Raw genomic sequence first — 27,442 nt, forward strand, 5'->3', positions numbered from 1 at the left:
TTTTACTTTCTCCTCTCTTTTCTCAAATGCAGCTCTTGAAAATGAAACGGTTCAGTCTTGGGCACACCACGTACCTTTTTTTCAAAATTCACTGTCACAGTACAAATGTAACTGAAAGGAGAACTAACTCATTATTTTAGGAAGCCATTCACCATATAGTCTATATTGCTTGTTACTCACTTTCCTCTTTATTATCACAGGTTGGATGCAGGTGATTTAGAGAAAAAAGAAGTGGGAGTTACATAAAACATCAGGGCTAGATCCTCAAGGGATACAAATTGTTGTTGTACCATTTGCAGGCTTTGGAGGACAGGGTGTACCAAATCAAAGTGTTCTTTGTTTCCTAATATGATCCTACTGCACAAACTAGAAAAGAGCTTTATTTCTTCTGTAGCACTGTGACCTTGATTAACCTCATTTGTGGTATCTATTTCAGTGAGAGAACTAATACCTACACTGACTTCAAAGTGTTGCTAAATGTGGTATATGGCTGCTACTGTATCATTTGCTTCTCTCAAGCCATTTTCTGTCAGCAGAGAGGCAAGCTAGATGTATGCTCTGGGTGATTCCCATCGTTATTAGCAGAAAATTAAGCCAAACTGCTGCAAAGTAATTATGCAGATAAAAGGTGAGCTGTAAGGAAGACACTGATTAAATACTTACCACCACAGTCAGCCCAATTGCATAATGTCTTGTTGAGAGGATTTCAACCTGTTTTCAAATTGGTGGCCAGTGCCATGGGCTGAACTGAATCTTCACTCAGGCCTTGAGAAGTATGCTCAGATAAGCTTGGTCCTTTTTCATCTCAAGAGAATATTATTTCACTATCATATAACACAATACAGGATAACGGCAATTCTTAATGTGTAGCTTGAAGTTGCTCTTGCACCACTAAGTTGTTCTCACCAAAATCTTTCACAGGTTCTTGCAGAGATGCTGCAATCACAGCAATCCACTGTGGTCACATTGAGGTGTAGCTATCTGTCATGCAAAGAATGGGGAAAGTGTGAATGTTGAGAAATGATGGGATCTGAATGACTTCCATAAAACTTTGCCTGCATGAGAGACCTTGGAGCAACAACTGAGGCAGTAATAATAAGACTGTACTCTATATTTCCTCTCCAACACTGGCAAGCTTCATCTTCGACATTCCTGTGAGAAATATATCCACATGTTGTGGATAGTAATTTTGAAACACTGAGATATCATCACCAATAACCAACTTTATTAATCTTTTTCAGAATGGAGCAGCACACACTGGGACACAGAGATGATGCAGTCCTTGTCCAGAGGGACCCACCAACAGGACATCAAACACAACTGTGACAAATGAGACCACATGGTGCAAATGATTAGTGGGTTCCAGAGTTTTATTTTGTATTTAGCCTTCCTCTCCACTGCTTCCCTGCTCAACTTTCCCCTTTCTGCTGCTTTCCCTTCTCCTTCCCATTCCTCTCTTTCTGCTGACAGTGATCCTTACAGCCAGTACTGAGACAAGTCAAAGATGCTCAATACAGCCAAAAGGCTGAAGGATTTTCACCCTGGGAAATCCTTTGTACCCTTCAGGACACTGGATGGTCCTTTACAAGCGGCTGTTACTTTGTTTAAGTCTGTTCCTGTTGGTGAGGAGTCTGATTAAATAATCCTAATAAGCAAAGAGGTTTTCTAATATTATCTCTAAACATAACACTGGAAACAGGATGGCTAATGGTCAAATCCTGCCTCCAGTGATGTGAGCAGATGCTTGGTGACTGCAGATATCATATTTTGCTTCAACACATTTCCATTCTGTTTTAACAGTTACCCACACACAAAACTCCCCTTTTTTGTGGGCCAGTGCTTCTGAAGACAGTCAGAATTTTATCCCTTATCCAGGTCAGGTGCACCAAACACAGCAGCTGGTGTTTCACACCTTGAATCCTTTCAAAAGTTATCCACCTATCACATGAACATGAAGGTTCATCTGACCCCAGGCTGCCTATGCTGGAAATCTACTCTAGCTTTATTATTAAAAACTGTAAGCAAGACTTTTCCAGAGAGCTGTGAAAGACTATTTACAAGAGCATGTAGTGACCCGACAAGGGGGAAGGGCTTCAAACTGAAAGAGGACAGGTTTCGATTAGATATTTGGAAAAAATCCTTTACTGTGCAGTTGTTGAGGCACTGGAACAGAGTGCCCAGAAAAGCTGTGGATTTCCCAATCCCTGAAAATGTTCAAAGCTGACTGGATGGGGCTCTGAGTAACTTGGTCTTCTGGAAGGTATCCCTGCCCTTGACAGGGGGCTTAGAACTAGATGATCTTAAGACCCCTTCCAACCCAGGCTGGCCTGTGATTCTATGATTTAATGAGAGCTGGGCCACTAAACACTGACTGCACCTATGGAAAAATCTGCCCTTTTATGCAACTTTTAATTTCAACAAATTTCAGAGTTTTGCAACTTTTAATTTCCAGCTCAAAAACTGTAACTTTGACAGTTAAATGAAAAACATATCTAGTACCAGATTTTTGCTAACCCCAGAGCTATAGATGATCCAGGTGTTTTGACCTGGTCTTACAGAGGCTGTGAAAGCTTTTTGTTTCTCAATAAATGAGAACTTTAATTCTTTGATGACTGTTCCATCCAAAGGCATACTACATAGCAGCAAACAGAAGTAATTTTACAAAGAACTTTTGCACATGGCTTAAAAGAAAACCCATCAAGAATTGGCAATTATAGATGATCTCCCCAGTGACATTCAGGAGTAATGCAGTTTCACATTTATGTCAGGGAAAAACAAACAATGGACATATTTAAATAATCATTAAAAAATGAGATGCCTGGCACAAGGCATGTTCCAACCCTGTTCTGCCACACATCTTCTGGAAATCTTTTCTGGATATTATCTGAGGCCTTCTTATTTGCGTTGCTCGTGAAAAAGAACTGTAGTGGAGGTTCAAGTGTTTGTGTTCTCAGCAAAAGGTTCTCTCAAGGGAAATTACGTGAAAGGACGTTTTTCTTGTCTTCATGTTTGGCATTCAGGAGTAGTGAGGAGAAAAGGCAGGCACAGGAGTCTTTCAGAAACCACCAGAGAGCAGTGGCAGCATTTCATAGGGATGTGAACCGCTCATCATCTGCTGCAAAGACTCCATTAACGTGGCCTGTTTTTAAATCCAGTGCTTCACAAGGAATCCCATTTTCTAGTGTCACTTCAACTTTCTCTTCTAAATTTTCTCTCTCTGTTGACTCTTTATTCTTTCTAAAAACAAGAAAGAAAATATCATCTTATTCTGTTGACCTGCAGCACTCCACCATGATTCCACAGGAAGAAAACTGCATATTTAGTTAGAAGTTTGTCCTAGGTTATGCTCCTTAAGGCACAATCTGGTGTACTTCCTTGCTGTAGTAAATATATCAGATGGGTGTATCTAAATACAATAGATGGGGAACCCACAGATTGGAAGCCCTAGTTTAGCAGTTTAAGCTCAGAACTGGAGACCAAGTAGATATGTTTTAAGTATGTTTTAAATATTATTTCACCTTCTTATTCTGCAACATGACTAGAAGCTGCAAAAGAAAAGCTGGGACAAAACAAAATTTTAAAATCTCTCTAAATTTGTTCGGGTTTTTTACATCAGGAAGATCTACACTAAGCATGGGTCTGACCCTGCCATGTATGTCATAGATCTCACCTCATGATCTCTACAAAATAAAACATATTTTTTAGAAAGAGATCAGTCTTAGACTAACTATAGCCTTCAAATGTGGAGACTTGGGTGCCCTCACATCCATGATGACCTTCTTCAGAACATTCATGATTACTTTCTTAGTAATCTCAGTGCCGCAAATTTGCATTTTTTCTTCAAACTGCATTAGCAGCCACCTTCTTGCCCAGTAGTTTATACTTTTGTTTTCTAGATCAAACAATTACACGGCTTTCACTTTTCCACACGCCAGTTGTCCCAAAAACATATTATAATAGTGGTTGAGTAAAATTATCTACATAAAAAAAACCAAACCTAAAAAATATTATCTAAAATACAATCACGAGAAGATGTAATAAACTAGTATCCGTCAACAGGTCATGATGTTCCTTTAATTCCAGATTTATTCCAACCTTGATAACAATTAGTTCATAGTTGAAAAACCTGCTGTACTTTATGGCCTGCAGCATCAGCGGTTTCAGAGGACAAGAAACTCAAAGGTCAGCTGCACTGCTTCTTCCTATCTCACAACATGCACTGTGACAATCTGACTCAGGACAATTGTGAAAATCGGACTCACTATAACTGCTAATGACAGAGATATTAACAATAATAAAATTTTATTTGCCTTTGGGAGATTCTTGGCATTATAGACCTGTTAAAATAAACTTGGGGTGTAGTAGTGGAAACCTCTGATCTCTGGCTGCCCTTACACTGATAAAAAGGAGTGTTTTTTAATACAAAACTGTGGGAACAGAACATAAAAGTTACTACAAAGGAGGTTCAAAAGAAATGAGAGGAGTAGAAGATGTGTGAAACTCATTATTAGAGGAATTCAGAGAAGCTAAAAATTTCCATGAATCCAAAGGGTGGCTCAACAAGTTAAGGGAATAGAAAACATTGTGAGTTGCCCAATACAAGAAGACCAAATGCAGCTCAGGAAGGCCCACAGCTGCAAATTAATTCCTGGGAGAACTAATACAGGGAAAGACTGTGTGCTTACTCTGATTTCACTCTTCCCAAGGTAAATGTTTATGGCCCCTGCTGCCGATGGGATTTTGGGGGATAAGGGGAGACTTTGGGCTAGTTGAGGATAGACTGTAGAGGATGACCTTGACCTGGGAATGTGGCAAATCTATTGCTGTAGGGGGAGGTGTCCTATTGCTGGAAGGACAGGAGAACAAACACAAGGCTGGGAGACAGTGTGTCTGACCCAGCTCACTGGAGGCACTGAATTCAGCAAATCTCTCAGTTCAATAAACGATGCATGAGTCTAACTTGATACTGAAACTCCTCACTAGGCCAACTCCCTTTCCCTGACACCCTAAGCACGTGCTTTTGGTCTTATCTGAACTCAGGTATTTAAATGGTATTTTAAAGGCCTTTAAAGATAAAATGCCAGATTTATGAGAAGCCAACACCATCCTAGGGGTCAGATTTATAACACAGCTTACTAGGCAATAGGGTTCCCATTACGTAAGCTCTGGATAGACTTCTAAGAAAATTAATTATTGGGCATGCTGAAGTCTTTGAAAACCTGGTCACTTACTTCACTGTTTGACAAAGAGATCAGTGCTTTTTTTCTTTTGCTGATTTCTGGCTTCTTTTTTTTTTCCCACGAAGCCAAATAACACAGACCATCCCTTTTACCTCTCCAGTCCTTGCAACAGTAGATAGAAGAAATATATGCGTGGTTTACTCTCTCTCTTACTTCCCTGCCCCTGCTGCAGATGTTATTGATGTGAAAGAAGGGTTAGAGTTCAGCCACAGATGAAACTGCTCTGAGGAAAGGTTATATGTAATGGTAGAGTAGGGAAACAGAGGGAGAAGTGAAAAAAGCATAGCAACTAAAAGGACAAGAGCATGAGACAGAGAGGGTGCCAAGTGAGCACAGGCAGGCAGTAACAAGCTATATTAATGGCAGTGTGATGGTAAGAGCATGCAGTTTACACCATATTGAGGGGAACTGCTCAAGCTCAGCTGAGTTACTTTGAAAATACAGGGGGAAATCCTGTATTTCAGCACGATATGAAGTACAAGTGATTATTTTAGCTAAAAAAAATCACAGCTATTTATCATAGTTTATTTATATTACACTTATGTGAAATGTTCAAAGACCCCCTTAAAGTTAGGCACTATAAAGAAACACAGAGCCATGATGCCACAGAGGGAAGATATGGGCTTCAGGTAGCAACATCATTCAGTTTTACAGAAGAGGCTGCCTATGTTTAGGGCATGAAATAATTCAGTCCATACAGCATGGCTGTGATAGGGCTTTAACTATCCACAGATTCCAAATACCTTCCCAGACTCTTTCCCCAACAGCATCTTTCATCTATTTTTTGCTGAATTTTGTGGGGTTTTTTTGAAAACAGAAAGGAGTTTTGGAAATTCATGTAACTCCTCTGATTGCAAAATAGGACTGAAGGGTTCTGACTACACTACTAAAGGTTCTCTATTAGAAACCCTTAACCTTCACAAGTGTTCTTCTGAGGTGTTTTAACAATCTTTAAGGTAATATAAAGGCAGAAAGGACAAGTCTCTTCAACATACCACTTTTCATATATGAACTCCTTGTTCGGATATATTTGGGGATACAATCCATTATACAGTCAATAATTCTTGTATCATCTGGTTATCAGCAGAAATTTACCCTTTTTCAGTTCTTCTGCTGCTCCTGTATGAATCTATTGCCGAAGTAATAACTTTATGTGAACCTAAACTCTGTGACAGCCAAGATCAGCGTAGAAACTGAACTTCTATGGCAGAATCTCAACTCAACTAAGAAATTTCTATTCCTTATGCTCAACTCAGAGCCAGCCAAGATGGCAGGATCAAAACTCCACCTGCTCTCTGTGTTGCTCCCACATGCTTACACTAGGGAAGAAGGAATACCCTTCTGTTTTTCACCAGTGCCACCAGGGCAGAAATGGAGAGGAAAAGAGAGTATCTCTCTTATCCTACCATCAGAAAAATTCCTAAGCCTATGGGGAGATCTGCCCATGAACCTGTGAAGGGCTGGGTATTTTGGGCTTACCAGCTCATGAAGGGAAGTGAAACCCTGCTCTGCTCCAGTGAGCAGGCCCTCTTCAGCCCTCCATTAATCATTACTGTGTGCTCTACTGAGTCTTCTCAAGCTGCAGTAGCACAGCTTTTTTAGCCCTACCAGGTGTTCACACTACTGCCCTGGAAGGGACTGACTGTGTCACTGCCAGCCTTCCCCCTCTTGGTAGCTATGTGGGTGGTCTGTGAGAGGAGACTCACCTGTGGCACAATAAAACTTCACAAGAATGACATCAATAGTCTTTTTAAAGCTCATCTCCAGTTAGGTGGCCTCCAGGATCATATTCTTACACTCTCCATTTCCTCACTACATCCCAAAATTACTAAGGCATCTATACTTTACAGTTAAAAATTTGAAAAGGAGAGATGGGTTGTGTTAACCTAGCTGGAGAAGGATTCACAGCATTAATCTGTATAAAGCTGCTCTGAAACACAAAACCAGCTCAGCTGACCTAATTAATCTGTATTCCATTAAAATAAAAGAAAGGCTAGACTGCTTACTTCTTGTGTTTCCGAATCCCTGAAATAATGAGGAAAATAATCCCAGCCACAATGAGACAAAGAACAACACCAAATACAATAAGCCAGACAGGCGTAGAGGGTTCAACAGGAGGTGATAAGGTGGAGGTTATCTTCAGGAACTGCAGTGTTTTGTCACTCAGTAGGAAGGCATTGTTGATTCTGTTCCGGTTCATCCTTCAGGAAAAAAAACAACAAAAAAAAAAAAACAGAAAAACATCACAACTCTTTATAAAGGTATTTTACAAGTTAAAAAGATAGTAGAAAATAAAAGATTTTTTATGAATGTGCTGCAAGTTAGGTAGAGCTGAACGTCATCCAGCATGATGAAGAAAAGGACTCTGTCTACCTTTAGTGGGGATCAGCCTCTTTTCTCAGGCAACCAGACATGAGGACATAGCCTCAAACTGCACCAGGAGAGGTTCAGGTTGGACAACAAGAAGAATTTTCTTCACTTCAAGAGTGGTTAAGCATTGGAAAAGGCTGCCTAGGGAGTGTTGGAGTCACCATCCCTGGAGGTGTTCAAGACACAACTGTATGTGGCATTTAGTGCCATGGTCTGCTTGACACAGTGGTAGTGGTTCAAAGGTTGAACTTGATGACCTTGGAGGTCTTTTCCCACCTAAATGATTCTATGATTTTAGGATTCTGTGATTCTATGAGGACTACAGAGACCTTGACTATAACAGAGACTTCAGTAATCCATACACACCCACACACTTAGAACATTCTGAACACCAGACTTTCATATGCATTTATCTGAAAAAATGGGAAATACAGATGAGATCTGAAGTACAGTATTGTTATTTATTTCTGGTTTGAACCATGTCCTGAAGACATAGCAGGTTGTAAACTGGAAGGCTGGCTCTGTTGCCATGCTCATGCAGCATTCAAGATCAGCACAGGACTGGCAGATCTACCCTTCAATGCTTGCAGGATTTACTTACAGTTTCCCCCTGGTCCCTCAAACTGAACTATCCTGCATATTATGGGCTGGTACATCTGCCCCTGCTGCTGTAGATTTTCTCAGATCCATGAGGCACAGGATACAATTTGGTCTGCAAGAATCCACACCTATTGAGAATATGTCCTTCTTCCCTGTAGGATGCAGCTAAAAGGATTTGTACTTTCCACATTTTTTCCATTTCCATATGAGAAACTGTATGTCTGAGAAATATGCTTTTTCACAAAAGTAGTACGACTGCTATCCTTTAGTGAATATCTTCATCCATTTTCACTGCCTGTAAGCGTTTCACTGCCTGTAAGATATTTCTGGATCTAAATCTAAGCAGGCTTAAGAGGCTTTAGAAGTATCTTTCATTAGCTTTTTCAAAATATTAAAAATTTTTAAGCAAATGGATTACATATATTGGTCTTGAGAAATTCTTTTTGATAGAAGTTGTAGGAATTAATGCAGCTCTTTTTTGTATACAATTCAATTTATTTACTACAGAGCAAGTATTTCCTAGAAAAAGATGTATGGGAAATACAGGTAGGATTTAAGAAATTTCTCTTCTTGGAAATCATGTTTGGCTGTCCCTTAAACAGGAAGTTCTTAGGCTAAATGGAAAGTCAGCATTCCAGGACAGGACTGAAAGCCATGGCATGTTTTAAGACTCATAATTCTGTAAGCTGTCTGCCATTTAGAAAAGATTTCCTTACTCATGTGAAAGGATCATTGTGAACAGCTGAAATAAGCATTGTTTACCCTCATCTAATGGCCTGAGTTTCAGAATTATGTGCTGAAATACATGCAGGCAACTACAAGTGCATTGCATAACTATATCTTGTGTATATTTATGCAAAATGTTGAGTATCATACAGAGCTCTGACATGGTTTACCTTCCTCTTTATTCTTACTTTGTAGGAATCTCATACAACAAAATTCTAGTCCATGACTAGTGTTATGTGCTAACCTAGCATGAAGAATTATAGTAAAGGTTGGTATGGAAGCCTGTAATCAGAAGCAATTGAACAAAAAGCATTGTAGTTTTATAGACCATTTTATTTCTTGTTTTTAAATTAGGTAGGAATTAAAACTTTTCATAAATAGCATATTCTTTATCAGGTGACAGACAACAGTTAAAACCAAACAATAACAGCATCCAATTTCTGTGCCAAACGGGGCACATAAAAGACTTAAATAAATCAGCTTATGTTACTGAATGTATCAAAGAATAACAGAAATGCAAAACCCCCACATTCCAGCAATCTTACAGAGAGCTTCAGTGAATAAATAATCTGCTTCCTCTACTAATGCTAGGAAGCTATTGTTTGGTGTCTCTGTAGGAAATAGTTTAATCTGCTCATAAGCTTAAATTAATCTTTCCAAAAGAACGCATACTCATTCATCAGGAATTAGGCATTACACCTCCATAGAGATAACACGAATTTTCAAGACAGAGCACAGAATGCCTGAAAACAAAGGGATCCATTTTCTACTCCATGCCTGAGAAATATATATGTGTTATGCTGCTTGAGGGACTCATCCCTATAAACCCCTGGTGCAGGTTTTTTTGGACCATTGAAGCCAGATTATCCAATTTTTTCTTTTTTCCTTGTCAGCTCCACATTCTTCCTTTTACTTGCTGCAGAATGTGATAGTAAAAGGCAAAGTGATTTCTAGTGCACTGTCCTTTGTACAAGCAATGCTCAACTGTGATATTGACTGGCATTCTAGAAGTATGTAAAGAATGTGAGCATAAGATTGCTTAAGCCAAGCTGTGACACAGCCAGCTGCGCTCATGAGTAATTCACACGAGCTCTTCTCATGTGAAAGCTGACTCCTAAATTAAATCAGATGAACTGTTAGTGAGAAGCACTAAAAGGGAGCCTACAGTCATTAGCTCAGGTGTAGATGTGCATGTAGCATGCAGTGAAAGCTAAATTATATTAGTCCCACCCAGGAAGTGTGTCCTTCCATCACCTGTTTCACTGGGAAATGTAGCAGCTGGATGAGAGCAGTGTGCCACACACTGGACAGCACATCACAGGTAGGGCTCTGGAAAGGGACTAGATTTCTTCTGAGTCTCCAGCATCAACAGAGACTCTTTCCAAAGTTATAATCCCAAGGCTCACATTCTTTGCATTCTGTGGGACTGTTAAAAATCCTCTAATCTCACATTCATTAAAAAGTACTGACCCCTCAGTGTTTTAGCAACTTGGATTAGTTCATACTTAAAGAGACAGAGTGCTCATTCATACAAGGCCCAGAGAAAGAAAACATTCTCAGTAAACAAGGAAGACAACATTGCAAAAGCAGTGACTGTACCTGATGGCTGCTTCTACCTCACTTCCAGGAACAGTTGTCACATTTTTGGAAGAATCAGTGACCACAAACCAAAAGGACACCCGGTCTGTCACATTGCAGAGCAGTACATTGGAAATTCTGCAGACAGTTAAAACAAAAATAATCATTACAGAAGCATGGAAGGAATTATTGAAATATTTTAGATTTTCTTAAAATATTGCTCTCAACTAAGGGAGAAAAATTTCTTATTTTTAAAAAAGTTATCAGTTAATACTCAAGAAAGAAATGCCTCTCACAGCATTTCCCATTTCCCATATGATTTTAAAGAAATCAAGCTTATGAAGACCAAATGAGCCTTCAAACAAATTTCTAAATCTATTACAGATTTGCATGGTCTTGGACATACGTTTAGTGTAACCAAACAGAAAAATACATATATTTGAATAACATATTTGTTATTTGAATAGCAATCATATTTGAATAACAATCATCATTGGCTGTGACAAAAGCCATATAATGGAGTAAGTGCATTGGTGAACTAAGAATTCTGGTTTTGCCAGCAAATACCACAGGAACCAGTCATTCAGAATAGCATGATTGTCAAGTGAGATCAGTTCTTCTACATTTATTGGAGGGAAGATCAGTGAAATTGATGTTATTATTTTTGACATCTTTGTTCACAGAGCGAGGCACAGAGTGGTGGGAACAAGCTAAATTTAGTCATTCTATTGGCAAATTTAGTCATTCTCTTCCTTTTAACTTATGCTATGTCAAATATTTATATTATCTATTTTAAAGGAAGATTGTTCAGTTTTATGTGAAGTCAAATGTGGAGGGGCACAGGCAGGCGGCTTCTCATGGCATAGTACGTAAATAGTGAAACGCCTTTTAAACACCATATTGTTTTTCAGATTCCCATTAGTAAATGGTGGGAACATGAGAAAACCCTTCAGGAGCGACACAATCCCGAGTACTGAAGCGGAGGCAGTGAAACCCATCCTTCCCAGCACCCCGACAGGGCCCGGGCGCGCCCCGCGCTCTGCTGGGCAGCGCCACCTGCCGGCCACCGGCGGCACCGCCCGGCCCCGCCGCACCGGGACTGGAACTGGCGGCACTGGGGGATTTGGGGGAATGGGGGGACTGGGGGGATTGAGGGGACTGGGGGGAATGGGGGGATTGGTGGGAATGGGGGGATTGGGGGGAATGGAGGATTGAGGGGACTGGGGGATTGGGGGGAATGGAGGATTGGGGGCGCTGGGGAAATGGGGGGATTGGGGGGACTGAGGGGAATGGAGGATTGGGGGAATCGGGAGGGCTGGAGGAATGGGGAGACTGGAGGGATTGAGGGATTGGGAAGACTGGGGGAATGGGGGATTAGGGGGACTGGGAGAATTTAGGGAACTGGGGGGACTGGGGGGAATGGAGGATTGGGGGGATTGGGGGGACTCGGGGGACTGGTGAGACTGGTGAGACTAGGGGGATTGTGGAGACTGGTGGGACTGGTTGGACTGGGGGAACTGGTGGGATTGGTGAGACTAGGGGGATTGTGGGGACCGGTGGGACTGGTTGGACTGGTTGGATTAGTGGGAATGGGGGGACTGGTGGGAGTAGTGGGATTGGTGGGACTGGAGGGGCAGGTGGGATTGGTGGGACTGGTGGGAGTAGTGGGACTAGGGGGACTGATGGAACTGGGGGAACTGGGGGGACTGGTGGGTTTAGTGGGATTTCTGGGACTGGTGGGATGGAGGGTGAGAGGGACAGGAGGGAGAGAGAGAACACCTGTGCCTGAGCATTCTGCATCCAGCCAGAGATCTGATTGTAAGGCAGATCACAGTGCTTCATTATGGATATTTTATAGAAATGCTTTATTTCCCGATGAAAATTTTTTTTGAGTGATGTTTTGGGTGCCCTGGGTAGTGCAATAGATAATTTTACAAAAGTCTATCTATCTATCTATCTATCTATCTATCTATCTATCTATCTCTAGAATCATAGAATGGCTTCGGCTGAAAAGGACTTTTGAGAGATTTTTTTACTTAGAAATTTGTTCCAACCCTCATGCCATGGGCAGTGAACCTTCCACTAGAGTCAACTGAGCTGATTTCATTTTGGCTCTTTGGAGCTCACTCCAACAGGCTCATGTCCTTCCTGTGCTGGGCACCCTAGAGCTGGATGCAGCACTCCAGGAGGGGTCTCACCACAGCAGAGCAGAGCAGAGGGAGAGAATCCCCTCTCTTGCCCTGCTGGCCACACTGCTTTGGATGCAGCCCAGGATACAATTGGGTTTCTGGGCTATAAGCACCCATTCCAGAGACATATGCAATAAAATGGAAAGCAATGATTTTGCAGAGCCAAAATGACCACTTTTACCTCCCTAGAACAGTATCAATTTTACAGAGAAATCTTTTTTGAAGAGAATTTTTATGAATAAAAGAGGAACGTCATCCTCTGGAATTTGAAAAGATATTCACATCAGTTTTTTTGGCAACAGTCAGAAGATGAAAGCAGATTTATTCTTTGCAAAACAAAAAGAAAGCACAGAATTTACAGGAGAGGGATAAAAATGCCTACTTTTGGCTGGTGGCTGACAAACTCTTGCTGACTTCACAGAATATCTAAAATTGTAACTGCAGAGGAAGTTTTCTATCTGGGTGTTTATAACAGTAGGACCCAAAACTTCATGTTGCCAAAGTTCCTAAAGCTGCAGTTTCAATGATTCAATCAAAAAACTGGGCCAGGTGGAAAATCTGAGTTGGTCTTGCCCTACAGATGTTCTTGAAATGGAGTAAGAAAGATTGGTCCCCAAAGAGAAAGATAAAGGCAGATAAGGACTGCGAGAACACCTGACTTTCATACCCTCATTCAAAGACTCTTCAAGCTAGAGTCTTCCCTAAAGTGCCAAGGTTTTTAGCATGAGATAAGGCAGTCACCATGGGGGTAACATCTCTCTGTAGAACAACTAGCACTGAAACAAGGGGCAGCAAGGATTGCATTAGGACATGTAAATTTGGCTTTGCTTCTTGTCCCTATTGTTTCTAAAATCCTTCTCAATTAAAAGCATTCAAACTCTGGTTTCACCACCAGCACTTTTTCATCAGTGGAATGCAAATGCCATAAACCCTTCCAGGCCCCAAAGAGAATAATCCCACTCATGAGAAATTCAAAGGAGATGAGTAAACACCAAAACAGACTGGTTCAACAAGCACCAATGTGGCAATTTCTGTGCAGTGGCACACTTTTTTTCTCCTATGCTATTTGCTTGCAGGTTTGAGTCACATCACAGAGAATCATTGCAACTATGCCATCACACTGTATAGACCTGAGAAACCTGGCTTCTCCAGGCACTAACAAAGTGTAAGGGTAAATATATATGTGGACATTTTTTCCTTTCCTTAGCAGCTGATAGACTTTTGACATGGGATTATAGGAGACCATTATCACCAAAATGACAAGATGCTGGTTCGGCCTTATGGCACCATGGCAAAAGTCCAAAATTGCATTTCCTTTAATACACTGGTGACTAGAGTGCAGGAAACCCTGGCAATTCCTTGGCCTGAAACACCATCATTGCTCCTTATGAAGATTTAAATGATTGTTTAGGGGTAAGAAAGAGCTGTCAGAGAGGAGCTGACTGCCCACAATGGCTCATAGCTCATGAAAGAACCACAGTCCCCAATTCCCAGGTGCCTATCTCCAGCTCTCCCAAAAGCATCACAGCTCTTTCAACACCGGGCTCTGCAGCTGCTCCTGCAAAGGAACGTAATTTTCTTCCCCATAGCCATGGGATCACCTTGATTTAACAGCTTTACTGCAGACTCTTATTTTGTTGTTCTAGATGGTCACAATATTTTTAGTATCAAAATAGCCTGTCTTAGGAAGATGGATAATGTTGATGAATTTTTTTCTGGTCACTTCATAAGGAAAATTTCAGCTTTTTTTCTCTATAAATGGGGGAAGATGTACCAAAAATATATTCGGTTATTTGAATGAAAACAAATGTGTTGACATTCTTTCTGCTCTAAAGATTAACTAGTCTCAGGCCCAAAAGAGATGTATATTATTTCAAATGAGTCACAGATTAGAGAAACCAGGGTTACTAATACAGGATACAATAATAATTTTTTAACACTGAGAGATCAAAGGTTGGCTTATGTGGTTCATGACCATATGTATTGAGAATCAATTGAAAGGTCATATATAAAGCAGAAAATAATGGGGTGTTAATTCTCCACTGAAAAAGAAGTATTTATTTGTATCTATATTAATAGTTACTGAGTAATTTGATTGATTGTACATTTCTTTTGTTTTGTGCAAACTTGAAAATTTGACAAGCCTTTCAAACATTAAACGCTGTTCCATGATTTATTAAATTGCAGTTTGGAAATTAACTTTAGAGAACTCGAGATGTAAGTGCAATCCTCTCCATTCTATGCTGGGTCACTCAGTGGTGACACAAGGGCAACAACAGCATCAACTGCTGTTTGCAGCAGCACAATTGAAATGCTTGTCATCACAGGCTGGCTTTTATCCAGCTTCAGAAACCTAACAAGAGGTGACTCTGAATATCAAAAATGATGGGGCAGACTGCAACAATGGTTATCCTGATGCACCAGACAAATTATTTTGGGGCCTGATATAGCTTGCTGAAATTAATGGCATTTGTGTCTCATGTGGAAGTTAGTTGTGGCTGTGAGTTACTTCAAGGCTGTGGGTGTGTTAGCAATTAATGGGATTTTAACGGGGAGGTTTGTCACATCCTGGCTATGGCCACGTGCCTAATTTATACCCTGGTGAACCAGTATTTAGTTATGTAAAACAATAGTTATTTTTTTCATAGGTTTTATTTTGACAAAAAACTGCAATTAATCAGATGCAAAATTTCCGTAAGTTTAGATACTACCAGAATGCAGTCACGGGCAATTTGTCTGTTCTTATATGACAGAATAATTGGTCATTGGTCTTTCATATGTCCTGAAGAAAATCTGTGACATTTTCCTGCAAAAGCTCATGTAGTGAAATGCAATTTACTTGCTAGCATTGTGATGTAATTTATTTGCTACAAGCTCCTGCTTGTGCCTCCCTCTTCACCACAGTGAAGTCTCTTCACCAGCTTTGCCAGGGTGCTGTTCCTGTGTACAGCATGCTGCTGTTCCCTTTGGGATGCTGGCTCCTCCATGCCTGCTGCAGAGGGGATGGAGCAGGACTGCACTCCTTCCTTCTAGCTGCCAGCCACGAGGGTGGGGAAAGGAGTGGGTAATTTCCAGGACATCTAACAGCAAGGAGGCTTTTACAGCCTTCCTGCTCCCATGTAACAAGCAGATTATTTGAGGTATATTGGGAGGTTCATCTAGCTTCTCCATCACTAAACAGGGACTGTGAGGTCCCTTGGGATTTGAGAGAGATCTGTGCATAGTAAACTCCTCAGCCTGTTGCCTACGAAGTTGTGCCAGATCTCAGAGCTGCACAGCTCTCATTCAGGTGACATGCTGTCTATAATGACCCCAAAGGTGTCTCTAAGTCCTACATGACTTATACGTCCAACATACACCCCATGAGGGGTGTACCCAAGTTATACTCCATGAGGAAGTCTGTTACCATCTTAAAAAGAGGTAAAGATGCCCACAGCTGTCTGATTCCAAATATTATACTGACTTCTCTGACCAACTGAGTAGCAGGGAGTTATTGATGTGTGCATCACCACCTCCAAACTGGAGTAACACTGGCATCATCATATTTGTCCATAGGGAAAACTCTCTAGATAGGAAACTGAATTAATGAGTATAAATTTTATGACTGCCTGGAGTGGGAACAGATAACTACCATTAAAATTTATACTCGTTCCATAGTGGCTTGATTTTTTCCCATTCCTGCAGCAACCTTATTTTAATCTGCAGAAAACCAAAGAGCTTGAAGAGGAAAAAGATCATTTGCTTCTGACACAGGGTTTTTGCTGTGTGAAGGCAGTATGACTTTGAAGGAAGAGAACAGTAATTTTAAAAAAGGACTCAGAACTAAAATAAGTATACAAAACTGAATCTTTATGGAGCAGATGCTGAATGAAAACTCTGCTGTCTTGAAAACCTGAGAAAAAGTCCTACATAATCATCTGTAATTAGCTTGTATCTTGAACTCATTTTTTAAAGTGCCATTTTAATTGGGTTGAGTAGCACACTTGGCTGTTTTTGTAAAGCTTGATGTAACAGCTCTTTTTCTCACAGGAGACCACTTCTGAGGAATAAAAATGAAACAGCAGGAATCAAACACTCCTGTCACATGGAGCGGGAAATCCCCTTTTACTTACAAGAAGTACAAGCAGCCACAATAATCATCACGTGACTAAAGTTAACTAATATCTTTTCAAATGTGGAATATGCTTCACCTGATGCAATGACAGCCTGAAGCAGTTTTATTTTTAAGTAAATTGAAAACCTTATCCTTGTTAGCCTACCAGAACCATCAATCTTTCACTTCAGGTTGAAAAACAATGGAAAAAAGAATAGGCCTATGGAAATGCACTTACAAGGATTTTCATTTAAGAAAGACGTGAAAATACACTTGCTAAGTGCTCTGTCTAATCTGGTATCTGATTTCATAGAGTAGCAAGGATCAGTAGCCTAAAAAGAATATTCAATACCTCAGGGTAGACTTAATCCCAAAACCAATTAAAGGCTGATTTCTATCTGCACTGCAACATCTGAAACTTCTTGATGGTAGGTAACTCAACTGCTGTGATATCAGGGATAGGAACACCCAGCAGAGCACTGGCACAGCTCTCCACCTCCCAGGGCTCTGAGTCAGCTCATCTTCAGCACACTGCTGAAGCTGAGCTCTGATGAAGCAAGCACCAGAGCTGCTTACTCAAAGATCTGTGCTGCCTTTCCTGACCTCCCAGTGTGTCCCTTCACCTCCTCCCAGTATGGTCTGCAGGTGTCAAATCTTCCTGCCGCATTCTGCTCAAAGTGAACTGGCACCATCCCACTGAGATCCACAGCTGTGTCACTTCACATCCACAGGGATACTGGTTCAAAGACTGAACATTGCTTAAGATGGAGACAGTGTGATGTTGAATATGTATCTGGGTGTCAGAAGTACACTGGAACAGCCTGCTTTTAGAATCTCTACATAATGATTTCTACAGCTTGGTACAGCAGAGGACAGGTCACTACATGCAGCATTGTTAATATGTATAAGGCAAATCCAAGCAGATGCTTACTGAGTTGTGCTCTTGCTGGAATATCTTCTCATTGCAAAAGCCACCATTGCTTTGAAGAGGTATTCCTCATTAGCATCCCAGGCATACTGTAAAGGAAGATGGAAAATAATTAGTTTCAGCACCAGTGCTGGCAGTACAGAGAGGAAAAAGAGCTGCTGAACTTGAAATGCTGTATTGATCAAGAAAATGAAGAAATTCTCTGGTTGTGCTAAGAAAACAAATGTCCATTATTTAGTATGAACAAAGGTCTTTTTTTAATGAAAAAAAAAAAGTGCACTATAAACTGCAATATAAATAATATAAACTGCAAAGAATGTTTCCAAAAATCGAATTAAGGGAATATTTCTGAAAGCTGACCAAACTGGAGAGGTAAAGTTTATTATACCAAAGACTAGGCATATTACTAGAATTCTCCCCACACACCTGCACTCATGGCCTTGCCTCTTTTGCTGGAGAAATTCACTTAAAGTAGAAAGTTTAAATCCACCCTCAAAGACTATTTGGCTCTGACCAAAAATAATAATAAAAAAACTCCTAATGTTTAAGGTGGTCTCTGGAGTTGGACATTAGGACACCAGGAAATAAACTGAGACTGTAGCCTTATTGTTGCACACTGTCCTGATTACAAGAAGACTCAACTATACTACAAATTATTATATTGCATGTGAGATAAAAGAAAGAAAATAGCATCTTTACTACTTCAATAAGAAGAAGAATGTAGGCTCCAAAAACTGTTCTCTGTTGTCTTGATGGAAAATCATGCTTTCATAATTTAAGTTTTCTGAGACAGCTTCACTGGCTTCCCCTGGGCTTTCATTCACATATGCAATTCTAATGACCTGTAAGAACTGCATCTATTACATTTTTATAACAGGAACCATGACTGAGGCATACTGATTGAATTTCTTCCCCTTTCAGCAGATTACAAAGATTATTAGTTTCTTGGAATTATAAGCAGTGAGGTTAGGAACAGCTTTCTTCAGTCAGTCAGAACACAAATCTAATCTTTAACTTTAAGCATTAAAAAAACCTGCTTAATCATCCAAATCAGAAACCCAATGGTGTGGACACTTCACTCAGCTGTCAACTTAGACCTACTTTTTCATGGTCCTTTATAACACATTCAAAAAACAGCAATGTACATCAAAAAGCAGTAAATAGTATTGAAAATTTAAAATCTTAATTCTGGTTTTTAAATTCTGATTTTGGGTGCATGGAGATGCAACCTCTCCACAAAAAAAAAGAAAAAAAAAAGATAATCCAACTTTTAGGTATCTGCAGCCCTCCTGTTGTACAGGCATCCTGGGAAACTGAACAGGGAAGGATTCAGACATTTAAAGGGCAGAAAGTGATCTTGTTTATCATCCCTAGAAGAATGTTGAGTGAAATGGGCTCTCTGAGATGAGGTAGGACGGGGACAACAAAGCTGAGGCAGCAGACAACTTGAGCAGCATTAAAGTGCATCTGCACTGCTGAGAACCTGGCTTCTGACTCACCACTCTTGCCTTGTGAATGAAGGGGGGTGTGAACATACTGTGATAATGCCTTCCAACCTGGGAACTTAAGCTGAAAATAAAAAAAAACCCAGAAAGAAACTCAGAAACTCTAGAAAAAAATTTATAAAAGCCTGTGTTTTGATCCCACTGCACTGATGAAAACGTGACAGCAATGAGAGCAACTAGTACTGAAAGAAAAAGAGATCGTGTAGTAAAGGAATTAATACAGATCAGAGCCATAGAACTATTTTTCATCATTTTTAAAGATATCTGTATTTAAACCATGAAGTACAATTTGCAGTACTAAAAGGGAAGATCTCTTTTTTCTATGTGTGGCACTGTTGACTGAATCACTACATGCCATCTGCAGTCTTTGAGAACAGGTCCAAAAGGACAGAAAAAATATAAATTTTCAACCAGTGGATTAAACCAGCTCTAGAGATAATTTAATCAGTTGTGTTGAAAATGGATAATGGTGAAGAACACTCCATTTCATGCTCACATGGACACAAATACAATGCAGGACTACCAAGTACATGTACTCAGTATGTTTACGTTTAGTGCAATGCATATATACATGCAAGATTTGTCACAGCTCTCATAAATAATGCAGTAGCCTAGCACGTCTTTAAGTCAGAGTAATAAAAGGGTATCTCAAATCAGGGAAGATAATTTGTTCTGAGGAATTCCAGGCCCAGCTGAAAGAGTAGGCACTTGAAAAGTGACAGAAGAAACAGAAAACTGTGAGAAAGAGGGGGAGGAGACTGGCAGAGAAAGCTCAGCAGAAATCAGGTGTCTCCTGAGTCAGGAGAAGATACTGCAGACAACCTTCTGGGCAGCAGAGCAAGAAGCCCCAACAAAATGAAGACTAAACAGGAAGTAAAGGAGATGGAGATGGCTGTGGGCTCCAGGTAAACAAGAACCTCTGTACATGACTGCATACAGGAATATACAAGGGGAAGCAACATAATGAGGAGGAAAAGTAAGGCGAGAACAACTTTAAACTACCAAGCTGTATGAACTCAGGACAGGTGGGCATGAATTTCCAGAAAACGGTTTCTAATCAGCAGCTTTCTCTAATTAGAGGTGCAAAGAAACCTTGAATGATTTAGATTGAATGGGACTCTAAAGATCATCTAGTTCCAATTCCCCTGCCATGGGCAGGGACACCTTCCACTAGACCTGATTCGTTCTAGTATGGGGCTTTATCAGCTTCATCTTCATCCTCCAAAGGCATCAGCTGGAGCACAGCTGATGACTGAGGATGTCTCTATGCAGTGCAGCTATTGATGCACACTTTCTGCTACTCTAGGGGTAACATTAAATATCATTTGCAGCCACGTTTAAATATAATTTGCAACCACATGCTGTAAACGTAACTGTTACCAACTAAACACAACATGATGGTATCAGAACTGTTAAATTTACCATCTTCATCTTCAGGTTGCTGATGGGGTGAAATGTTGTAAGAGTGCTGTAAAAGACAAAATTTAAGATATGAGAATATTACAAGGTTGCTCTGAGCAGCCTGACCTGATTTCAGTGTTGACCTGGCTTTGAGCAGGAGAGGACTAGAGACCATCCCATACCTCTTCCCTCCTGAATGGTTCTGTACTTAACCATACAGACATTCAGACTGCAGAGTAGCTACAGACACAAAAACACACTTCTGGATCCCATCTGGTGACAAAACATAAGGTGTATGTCAGCCTTCCTCCTCTTCGTCCTCTACCCTGGAAGCAGCCTTGATACATGAGCCAGAGGGGAAGTGCACTGTCTACTTCAGCTAGCTGCAGCCCCTGAGGTGCCAATTCTTTGACTTGTATGGTTAAAATGAGTGGTGACAGCTGTTACACAGTGCCCGTCACTTCTCGCTCTCTAGTTGCCTCTGTCCCTTTTGAATTAACTCTCTATCCCTCTACTGGCCCCATGAATAGAAAGCAACTAGCGACTAGCAACTATTCCAGAAGCCACTCATAAAGTCAAAACCATCCTCAGAGAGACTCATAAATCACCTTCCATTTAGGCCTACAGGCACTGCTTTTCCTCCCATGGATTAGCAAACATCTCTATCAAGTACACCCATTATTTGCAAATAAAATGGTAACGGCTGAATACCTACTGCATCAGAGCTGCTCTTTGCAGCTCCACTGTGATAAGAACTAAATAAACACACTAAGTGGAACTCCATGCCTCAGATACAGCTTACCTGGTAAACAAATTAAAAAATTATATCCTGTTTTCATCAGCCTCGCACACAGGGGATGATATGCACTACACCACGTGAAAAGGTGCACCAACCTATTTCCTATGCCCCTGAAGGTACACTGGAGTTATCCTGCCACTCCCAGAGAAAAATTCCCACAGTATCAGGGCTTTCTGTTATCATGGAGCTTGAAGTGACCTGGAAATGAACCAAGCTGACGTGTCCTACTGTGACACAATGACAGTATTACACTTTTCTTTGCTAAAATAAATAAATAACCCAAAGAAGTAAAGTGCCCCAAATTCTTAAACGGAAATGAATTTCAGTTTCATTGTAGTTTCAGTTTTCATTTTCAGTCATTCACAGAGAAGACTGCAATGGCTGTGAAAAGGAACTACTACTACTTGTGTACTTAATAAATTGTTTATCATTTGTGGATGATTTTCTGAAATTGGCATTATACCAATTTCAGCAAGGTGTTGTCCTAAAATGCTGTTCTTGATTGTCCCATTCTTTGAGCTTTCACACACTTTGTTACATGACATAAACTACTACAAAAAAACAATTGACTCCTCAGTTATTGCTTTTTTCCTAGCAACACAAAGAGCCTTCAAGGGTAATGATTTTTCTCATACCCTTTTTGAATGAAAAACAAACAGAAAAACAAGAGCTCAAACAACCTCCCATTATTTTACTACAGCTGGAAAAGGAAAAGGAAAGGCAGTAAAAAACAGCATTACCAGGAAATGAAATTTTTGTTCTCTGCTACTATGCTGAACAAAGATTAAATCAAAATATTAGCAGTTATCATCAAGAGGAGTTTTAATAATTATATTGACATGTGTTCAGACATAATATTAGACTATTTTAAATAATAATAAAAAAACCTAGGCTCACACTACTGTTTAATTAAAGTCTCTCACCCAAGAGAATTTACTTCACTATGAATTTCGAGACATTCACTTTAGCAGGTATCTTGAATACTTCTTTGTACTTTGTCTGGTTTATGAAATTACCAATGAAAGGTATGTCCCTGCTAACGTTAGTTTAAATTACCTGATCTTTCAGGGTAATTTTAGAACAATTTCTACTGTCACAGGGAGTTTCTCGTACCACCAGTCTTTTAAAACATGTAACCTACTGCTTTTTGTTTCCCAGGGCTCATAACATCATCAGACAGCAGACTTACAGTGGACATGACCATCCAGGATGTTTCGTACCTAATTATCTGCTGAGCCCTGTTAACATGCTGCAGATTTGCTCTAAGTATTCAAAAGTACTAACAAAATACTGGGCTCTTGACATATTAAATAGTGCCTTAGATCACGAAGGACCTGACCTAATGTCCCAATCTCTTATGCAGTGTCCCATTCTTTGAGTTTTCACACATTTTGTTATATGACATAAACAACTGCAAAAAAAAAAAATCAGCTCCCAGTTACTGCTTTTTTTCTAGCAATATAAAGTGACTTCTAATCTAATGTCATCTAATGCCCCAGTCTCTTACTCTCGTTGCTCACACCAGTACTTCTACATTAAGCCCAAAGATCTGAATTAAGCCAAAGCCCTTCAGTCCTCATGAGGCAAGCCTGTGCACCAGAGGCAGAGAAGGCCACTATCTGAAGCCCTCCATTACCAGGGAATTGATGAGACATGCTTGAATGATCTCTAATGCTTGTCTGAGAGCCTAATGTAAAGTCCCATTTCATAAAGACCTAAAAACCTTTTCCTGCATCTCTTCCTAGACATGCTTGACTTTACAATTCACACTCTTGAGCAGAAGTGTTTTTCCCAAAATATAAACTTACATTTATGCAGCGCTTCTCATGCATAAGGTATAACATCCCTATAACTTTTCCAAATGGAAAAAAAATTTTGATAGAAAATTATCTTTATGAACAAGCAAGCTTTGTATTTCTCCTAAAGGATGCCATTTTAAGGAGCAGGCTAGTCAAATGTCAAGAAATGTATGCCTGGATCACGACTTGAGCAAACTATTACAAATAAAACTGCACAACAAATTGCTTGTATAGCATTCAGAAATTTTATAGTATATATTACTTCTATTTTGGCAGATATTGAATTAGGAAGAATATGTGAAGATATTTTACTTACTGCATTATCTCCCAAAGCTGTTTTGATACTAATCCGTACTTTGAAAGCATTCTGTGCATCTGACACAAAGAGAAAAAAGCAAACATATATTGATAGTCACTCAAAATAGGATTTTAAATCACTTATTTCACAAATGTCAGTTTCTAAATGGGTCTTAAGAAATCACCCACTTAGGAGAACAGAAGTTACTCGCACGAAAAAGAGCCCTACAGAGCCTCAATGAGGTTTACCATGACCTCTTTAAGTGAGACAAACTTCCAGAATTAATTTGCAAACCCATAAAAGAACTGAATGCTCAGCGTTTCAATCTTCAGACTGAAGACAATCCCTTAAAATAAAAATCTTAGAAGCTGGCAGTTTTGTAGTCTAAACTGATAGCTATTTTACCTTAAGGAGGATGGAAATCAGCTCCAAATCTTACCTGGCTTGCAGAGCTCAGCATGAGCAATGGCAACTACAGAGAGTGTAAGCAGCAAAGTCCGTAACATCCCGTCAGCATGGGAAGGTTGAGGCAAAAAGAAGTGAGTCTCCCCTGTAAAGCACTCTTAAACTTTGTGTGACCCAGGATTAAAGCATCAGGAGCACAAGTGAGCAACCAAGTAAAAGGTTTAATAATTAACCCCCGTTATTTTAGCTAAAAACAGGCAGTAGAAACAACTGTCTTCTGTTAGTTATTTACTACCTTTCTCTGTAGTACCAAAAAAAACAACAAAAAAAAAGCTGCAACAAGTATTTAATTTTCCTTCTTCCTTTTTAGAAAAATACATCTTACAGAGTGTTCCAGGCCAGTCATTTTTCTCCCAGGTGTAGTGTTAGACACACGAGGTGTCTGTGGGATGTCACACCAGAGCAGCTGGTAACTGTTACACACAGCAGGCGAATCTGAAGCTCGGCTGCAGCTAGATCCCAAAGAAAGCTGCCACCTGTCTTCCATGTCAAACTGTCTGGCCCCACTGAGAGTCCCTGAGGATAAAGTAAGACTGGGCACCCTTTTCACCCCACCAAAAGAAATGTATGATGAATACAGAGTATCTGAACCCAAAAACCAAGGTTCAGGCATTGCCCCTCACTTGCCTTTGAACTTACAGCACTTTGGAAGGGCTAGTCTGATGGGCACAGTGCCATGTCCCCCCAGCCCCACTCCTGTGTCCTGGCTCAAGCCCAGCAGAGCAAATGCCTTGTTCTACACAAAAACATCTCACATCTGAGGCATTGCTTTGTGTGAAAAGAACTGTTACATGTAGGGAGAAATACTTTTTTCCTGACAGATGTTGCTTGTTATGGTAGCAACTAGGATAAGCAGAGGTGCAACAAAGGATTTAGTAGGAAGCATGTTGAAAAGCAATATATTCTTGTTTTGTAGACGTGACCCACTGTGTATACATGGACACACACAGGTGGAAATATTTTAATGCACTCTGCACTATTAATCAAATGTTTACCAAGACAAATAAATAAATGTGGAGGAAAAACAATTCAGGAACTGAAATGTATTGCAGGTATTTGAACAGTCTCTGCAATCTAGGCAGCAAGACAGGACTACTTTATTTCATTCTGTTGCTATACTCCCCCTGTAGCCATTCTGATTAATGGTTAGTTCCTACCTTGGAGATCGCTTCAGAATTACTTTCAGTTGGTCCTTTAGCTCCAAGAAGTGTGTCTTGAGACAGCAAACCCAAAGAGCTTCACACAAATGACGAAGAGTGAGAAAATCTGACTTAACTGTGGGGCTGAATTTATGAAAAACAATAACCAATATTTACTGCACTAGATACTTGGACTTTTGGGCAACACAGAACTTACTGTTTCAGTAATAGAAACTACTTTCCGAAGCCACTGTTAAAGGACTTGTTAGCCCATCTTTAAAAGTCATTCACCAAGCTGATTCCCAGGCATCTCTTTACTCTCACTAGGCAACCCAGTCTGGGTACAAAATTATTGGATACATTATCTGCCTATGAAAACAAAAAAGTGATGTATTCATTTCTAATGACAAATTAACACACTATATATGCACATCAAAAGAAGCACACTGAAAAATGTACAGATGTATGAAGGACTATCAGGTTTCTGTAGCATTTTTAACTTTAAAAAAAATCTTAAAAGAATGTGAATGCAGTCAGTTTCATGATAAATTCATGCGCATTGCTTCAATAGTGAACACATGAACTTTTCAGCACCTTTGTGGGAAACACTGAAGAACTTGGGAAGAGAGAAGAAAAGCCAAGCACTCTTTCCCTGCTGCCAGAAGGCAAATGGAACCGACTGTGATACACAGCATAAGCATTTCTCCCTGCTGTAAAACACCACAAATCAGTTCTTCCCCTCAGAATTGCACGGGGCTGGTGTCAAAGTACCATGAAGGCATACGACACCCAGCAGAAACAAACTCAGAAGACATGACTGGATTCCCTGATCAGAGCTGCTGAATTCCAGCCAGGATGGCTGATTTTCCCCAATTTGTCTTGCTGGCAAGAAGCAAGACAAATGATTTTTTCCAGCAGAGAGAGGAAGAGGCCAGGAGAAGCAGCAGTGTGATAAGCACCCCAGCTCAGAGCTCATAGGGAGAGCATCATGCAGTTGCTATATACGTGCACAGCAAAGGATGGATGCGTGGATGTGTGCCAAATGCATCCAGCTGAAGGCCCACGTGTGCATCCAGCTGTATATGCACAGAGTGCTGCACATAAGCAACCAATTGCTAACATCTATAAATCTTTTGCCAAAGCCAGCACGTTTTCTAAATAAGCCAGGTGGACATGAAAGACTACACCAGGTATTAACAGGAAGAGAACTGCTTCAAAGTACTGGTATTTTTAAACACTGTCTTAAAAAGCACTGCAACTTTTCAGTTCACAAATGAAGTACATCTGTATAATCTAAAATGTTAGCTAGATAACTGTCACTTCATATCTTTGTAATAAATTTACATGCATGGATAACTTTCTGCCCAGCCTCTCTGCTCACATTTTGGCCAGGTACACAGCACCGTTTAAGCATGTCTGCATTTGTTTGCCACTGATCAATCAGGCACCAGTTTGCTTGAATAAATTGCAATCATGCAAGGTATGTTTTTAACTGACTACTTCGAGAGGTGTTAGATTTCTAAGTAGTTCCTGTTTTATAATATTTTTGTTTTTCCTAACTACTTTGGAGCTACAGGTCATAGCCATTAAGAATTTCACGCACAATCTGCATTCCAGAAATATCACTGAACTAGTGCAAAGAATTATTTATCTTATTGTACCAAATGAATTTGTCTGTCTGGTTGAAAAAAAGAGTATCTATGTAATTTTTTCAGTGCTTTTGATCTACAGAAGTTCATATATAATCTGTACGTACATATTTAAAAACACATCAAAATTTGGACTACCAAACAAATCAGGAGAGGACTGAAATTTCAAGAAAGCATATGACTTGGTAAAACAAACAAACCAACCCCCTCCATCTTCTCCATGTGATTAGCAATGTACTTTTTCTGCTCCTTTCAATGCCTTTGAAATGGAAAATCCCAGGTAAGTAAAATATTGATAGCTATTGTATAAGTTAATTAACAGCTATGACTAAACTTAACCTCAGTTTTCAAATCTGACAAATTAACAGTTTTAAACTCTGAGGAAGTTAATCTTTAGTCTCAAATAGTTGTATCCAACTCTTACGAGGAAAGAGTCAATGTGTGACTGTCAGCATTAGTCACTCATGGAAATGTACCTGGTGAACTACAGACCCAAATTGCAGTTGTGCAGAGTGCTGTGCAGTTCCTTGGGTGCAGTGGAAATGACAAACACTTCATGTCTTTTCCAGAAGACATGGTGGAACAGGGTGTTGAATCAGGACTGCCACCACAGTCATCACTGTAACAGTGCAGAAGTTTTTATCAGTGTTCACAGAAGCACAC

The 27,442-nt window shown here is 40.1% G+C and overlaps 1 protein-coding gene across 2 annotated transcripts; it reads right to left on the bottom strand.

Moving 5' to 3' along the window:
- Positions 1-2,422: 2,422 nt before the first annotated feature.
- On the bottom strand, positions 2,423-27,442 carry CLTRN (collectrin, amino acid transport regulator). 2 transcript variants are annotated; one of them, XM_088160225.1, is made up of 6 exons: positions 27,256-27,442; positions 23,545-23,603; positions 17,728-17,813; positions 10,536-10,652; positions 7,247-7,441; positions 2,423-3,237 (listed from the first exon to the last, which is right to left on the bottom strand). In XM_088160225.1, the coding sequence occupies exons 1-6, from the start codon at positions 27,353-27,355 to the stop codon at positions 3,087-3,089; spliced, it is 708 nt and encodes a 235-aa protein (XP_088016351.1). In that variant the 5' UTR covers positions 27,356-27,442; the 3' UTR covers positions 2,423-3,086. The 2 variants fall into 2 exon arrangements, with proteins under 2 accessions (XP_088016351.1, XP_014731357.1); XM_014875871.2 differs by lacking the exon at positions 27,256-27,442 and adding an exon at positions 23,966-24,170.

The sequence above is a fragment of the Sturnus vulgaris genome, chromosome 2 (genome assembly GCF_052056855.1).
Source record: "Sturnus vulgaris isolate bStuVul1 chromosome 2, bStuVul1.hap1, whole genome shotgun sequence".
Classification (NCBI taxonomy): domain Eukaryota; kingdom Metazoa; phylum Chordata; class Aves; order Passeriformes; family Sturnidae; genus Sturnus; species Sturnus vulgaris.

What these genes read in the sequence shown, in the direction of transcription:
- CLTRN (XM_088160225.1), bottom strand. Translation starts at nt 27,355, where the DNA reads ATGTCTTCTGGAAAAGACATGAAGTGTTTGTCATTTCCACTGCACCCA. An exon ending in CAGCTTTGGGAGATAATGCA is followed by an intron (nt 17,814 to 23,544) that starts GTAAGTAAAATA and finishes CTTCCTTTACAG; the next exon opens with TATGCCTGGGATGCTAATGA. An exon ending in GGGATTCGGAAACACAAGAA is followed by an intron (nt 3,238 to 7,246) that starts GTAAGCAGTCTA and finishes TCTTGTTTTTAG; the next exon opens with AAAGAATAAAGAGTCAACAG.